Source organism: Blastocystis sp. subtype 4, assembly GCF_000743755.1.
Source record: "Blastocystis sp. subtype 4 strain WR1 chromosome Unknown seqid_0257, whole genome shotgun sequence".
Classification (NCBI taxonomy): domain Eukaryota; class Bigyra; order Opalinata; family Blastocystidae; genus Blastocystis; species Blastocystis sp. subtype 4.
Genome location: NW_014569290.1, coordinates 1 through 4,069, shown reverse-complemented (window position 1 = coordinate 4,069; position 4,069 = coordinate 1). Strand labels below are relative to the sequence as shown.

The following is a 4,069-nucleotide window of genomic DNA, read 5'->3' as shown; positions in this document are numbered from 1 at the left end:
TTACATCCTATCGGACTTCAAAATCCGAAGACTCTCTGAAATTGTTAGGAACTCAGCCTCTTTGATTTCTGCAACTTCCATTCCCTCAAGAGGATTGAGGAGTTTGTTCTGACAATTGGGTTCTGGGGGTCGCAATTAGCCCATACTCCCAAATGTCCCTTCCTAAACGCCTCATATAGTTCCAATTAATGGAATTCTATTAGGAGTCATCTTGTGTTCCTGCTTCATCAACAATCTAAATCACTTTGTCATTGCATTTTGGACTAATAATTCACTTCCTTATCTTTGGGGACAATGTGATTTCTTGTATAATTGATTAGCAACAATAGCTATTTGTTGTAACATACTATTTCAGAAATTTCAATTCATTCATGAAAACAATACTATCCAAGAATGATTGACAACTGAAAAGAGCTCGATTTTTGTCATGACAATAATCACACTGATTTCTGGAGAGCGAATAGTGTCAAAATGCTGGGCAGAATCGGGAAGTTGTCTATCTCTCGGTGTTTCCGATATCCTAGGAGAGGACTTTCATCAGTATTTGACATTTCTCGAGATCCAAGTCATTGGCCCAAGCCATTGAAATCGTGTCCTTGTAGTTCGCTCACTTCCTCAGATCTTTGTCGTAAGGTTACAACTGCTGGATGGGTGAGTTCCATTCGAGTAATGAAGGATTCTGTGTTTATTGTTCTAAGGGATGGGTCGGGAATGGTACAGACATTGTTTCCTTGTAATAAGGAGAGTAAGAAAGGGAATGAAGTGTAATGTATAGCAGAAGAGATTATTAAATCGATTCCATTGGAAAGTTCAGTCTGTGTGACGGGTACTGTAGCAATTTGGATTGTCATTCATTGTAGGTTCAGAAACGTCCTGAAGATGCTGTGAATCCCAAAATGAAGACTGGAGAAATCGAAATCAAGGGAGATCACCTATATCTTTTGAACAAAGCTATCGATCTTCCTTTCTCTGTTCTTGTATGGCTTTCATATGATTTCTAGTATCATGGAAAACTCCCAAAGGACGAAATTTTGTCGAAGTATCGTCATTTAACTCTTCGTCATCCTGAATACTTGGATGAAATCCGTTTTCGATCAGATTTTCTTCGAGCTCTACGCGATTCTATATCAAAACAAGCATTCACAGAGGTTGAAACACCGTTGCTAACGCGATCGTCTCCCGAGGTCATTTTTGTTTCATTTTGTGATTACTAGGGAGCTCATGAGTTTTATGTTCCAACTCCTCTCGTTCCGGGGGGTGGATACGCTCTATCCCAATCTCCTCAACAATACAAGCAGATTCTCATGGCGAGTGGTATTGAGAAGTATTATCAGATTGCACGATGCTTTCGGAATGAGAGTGGCCGAAAAGATCGTCAACTCGAATTCACTCAATTTGATATGGAAATGGCTTATGTAACTGATATGAATGCAAGTATTTAAATATCGCATAATGAATAGCAAGTAAAGAACGTTGTAGAATGCCTTCTTCAAGAAACCTGTCGGTCGGTTGGGATTTTGAATCCAATTTCCTTTTCATCCATTTCCTATGATGATGCACTAGTCAAATATGGTTCAGACAAACCAGATCTTCGAATTCCAATGACAATCCATTCTCTTCCTGTGTCTCTCTGTCAATCAAGTTCTTTTGACAAAATCCAAATGTTATGTTTTCCAGGAATGGCAAAAACACTCTCCAATTCCAAACTCAAGCAGATGCTGAAAACCATGGAGAGTAATACAGACAAATCGACTATCATTCTCAGAGTGATTTTTGAAATTCATTTTGATGCATAGAGTGAAATAAGTAATGGAAGATTGATTGTTAACAATGATCGACTAATCAATACCTCTCTTACAGAGTCACTAATAGAGAAAGAGATTCCTATCCAAGATGGAGATCTGATCATATTTGGACTTGAAAAGAAGGAAGATTCGAAGCTGAATCGGTTTGTATTGGAATCCTTACTTGGAAAATTACGTGTGACATTATGGAGTTATGGTCAGGAAAAGAAGATTCTGAAATCTTTTGATGAGATTAGGTCTGTATCCACACCATTGCAATTTTTGTGGGTTAATGAGTTCCCGTTGTTTGAATATACAAGTAATGGTACTCTCAAATCGACACATCATCCATTTACAGCTCCTTTAGAGGTTCAGGATGTAGAAGCAATAAAGAAGATTGATGTAATGAAAATACATTCAACTGGATGTGACCTGGTATTGAATGGGAATGAGATTGGAGGAGGGTTTGAATGAGAAGGGAGTGTGATAAATAGATCTCTGCGTATTCATGATTATCAACTTCAATATTATATTATGAAAGAACTCTTAGGTATTCAAGACACGTCTGTGGTAGATTTGAGAATGAAAGTGAACTCTAGTTTGATCATTTGTTAAATGCGTTGAAACATGGTTGTCCTCCTCACGGTGGTTTTGCTATTGGAATTGATCGACTTCTGGCTATTCTGAGAGATCATAACTCGATCCGTGATGAAATCGCATTTCCAAAGAGTATCACTGGAGCAGATCTTCTTACTTCTGCACCTACCATGATCTCACCTGAGCAATGGAAAGAAGTGGGTTTGTAATTGTCCTTTCTTCGTTTTGTTACTACAAGAAACATCTCATTTACTTCTTTTTAGACTTCGAAACAGCTGTAGCTACTCCCAAAGCAATTCCGGTGGCCGCAATAAGCGATGATCCAAGAATCGCCAGTTTAGCTATCCATAAATTATTCCCAAAGTTCTTACTAAGCTTCTTCTTATTATTCGATTGAGAAACAGTAGTCGTTTTCGGTTCCTCCACTTGATATCCTCCATTTCCATAGCCCATGAGTTCATAATCTTCATTCGGCATTTTGTTCTCTAACTGATCTAAAAAGAATTGCTGACACTTCAATTGATTAGACACTTCTTCACTCTTAAAAAGATGGGTCTCACTTTGTGAAGAAGTAGATATACTTGGAATAGAACGAATATCTTCAGGTTCACTTGGTACAAAGGTTGGTGACACATGAACTTCAGGAATAACATACATTGGAGCTGAGTAACCTTGGGGATATATACCATGAGGATAAGGATTTGAATATTGAGTCGAGTCATACGCCAGCCAATACTGTTGACTACGTCCTAACCCTAAGAAACGATATTAGAAATTACGACGATACAAGATATTAGGAAGATTTAGATATGTTGGACTGTAGTATTTCAAAATAGCTGAGATAAGATCTTCCAGGACATGAACCAGTTGATCCAGCTAAATTATCAAGCAATTGAATTGTATACAGATTGGGATTCAATAATTTCTTGCGTCACTCGATGACTTTCATCCAGTTCTAATCGATCACAGAGAAGATAGTAGATCATTATAAAGTTTCCATTCCACAGATCTAATTGTCACATGGAAGATAGGCATCCCACCAATTCCTGATTGTATAAGGTCATTACGAAACTGCGGGAATATATACATGATGAGGTCGCATAGCAACTAGTTTGTAGAGAAATCGAGATTCATACGTGACCATCGGATAAGAGAACAAAAACATCTCCAGAAATAGTCTTATTCAGAATATGTGATGCCCATTCGATAAACGACTCGATGAATCTCTATGAATGAAAAAGAACAAGCACAAGCACCTCATAAAACTTCGAATCTTCCTGATATGTGTACACAGGTGACGAGTACATAGAAGCACAGTAATTAGGGAAAAAAGTTGTAAACCTCTCAATCAACCAAGAATGGATCCTTCCTCTATTCGATTCTACTAATAAGCGTCTTTGGTCCATTTCACAAGTTACCCTATGTTCAGTATAGTCGGTTGATGAAATCTCAGCCTCTCAGTTTTGGTTCAAAAGCACAACAACTGCGCAACGACATACATCTCTTTTCCGATTATTGTGCTCTGGATTTAAGAATGCAGGCTGTTTTGAGAAGAGGAATCGGTTCTTACTGTACGTGTGAGTGGGATGTACAATCTAATTTGTGTAGTGAGTAGATCCGGAGTATCACGAGTTGCACTTCGTTCTTTTGCTGCTGGACCTGCTCCTGCAGCAAATGCACCCCAAACA

General features: G+C 38.4%; 1 protein-coding gene across 1 annotated transcript; it reads left to right on the top strand.

Annotated features, from left to right (window-relative positions):
* Positions 1-471: 471 nt before the first annotated feature.
* Positions 472-2,590, top strand: JH06_3700 (aspartyl-tRNA synthetase; the record flags this gene model as incomplete). The annotated part of the gene is made up of 9 exons (XM_014670559.1): positions 472-745; positions 776-831; positions 861-971; positions 1,002-1,184; positions 1,215-1,434; positions 1,480-1,766; positions 1,797-2,248; positions 2,279-2,354; positions 2,384-2,590. 9 exons carry the CDS (start codon positions 472-474, stop codon positions 2,588-2,590), a joined length of 1,866 nt encoding a protein of 621 aa, XP_014526045.1.
* Between the last annotated feature and the right edge of the window lie 1,479 nt (positions 2,591-4,069).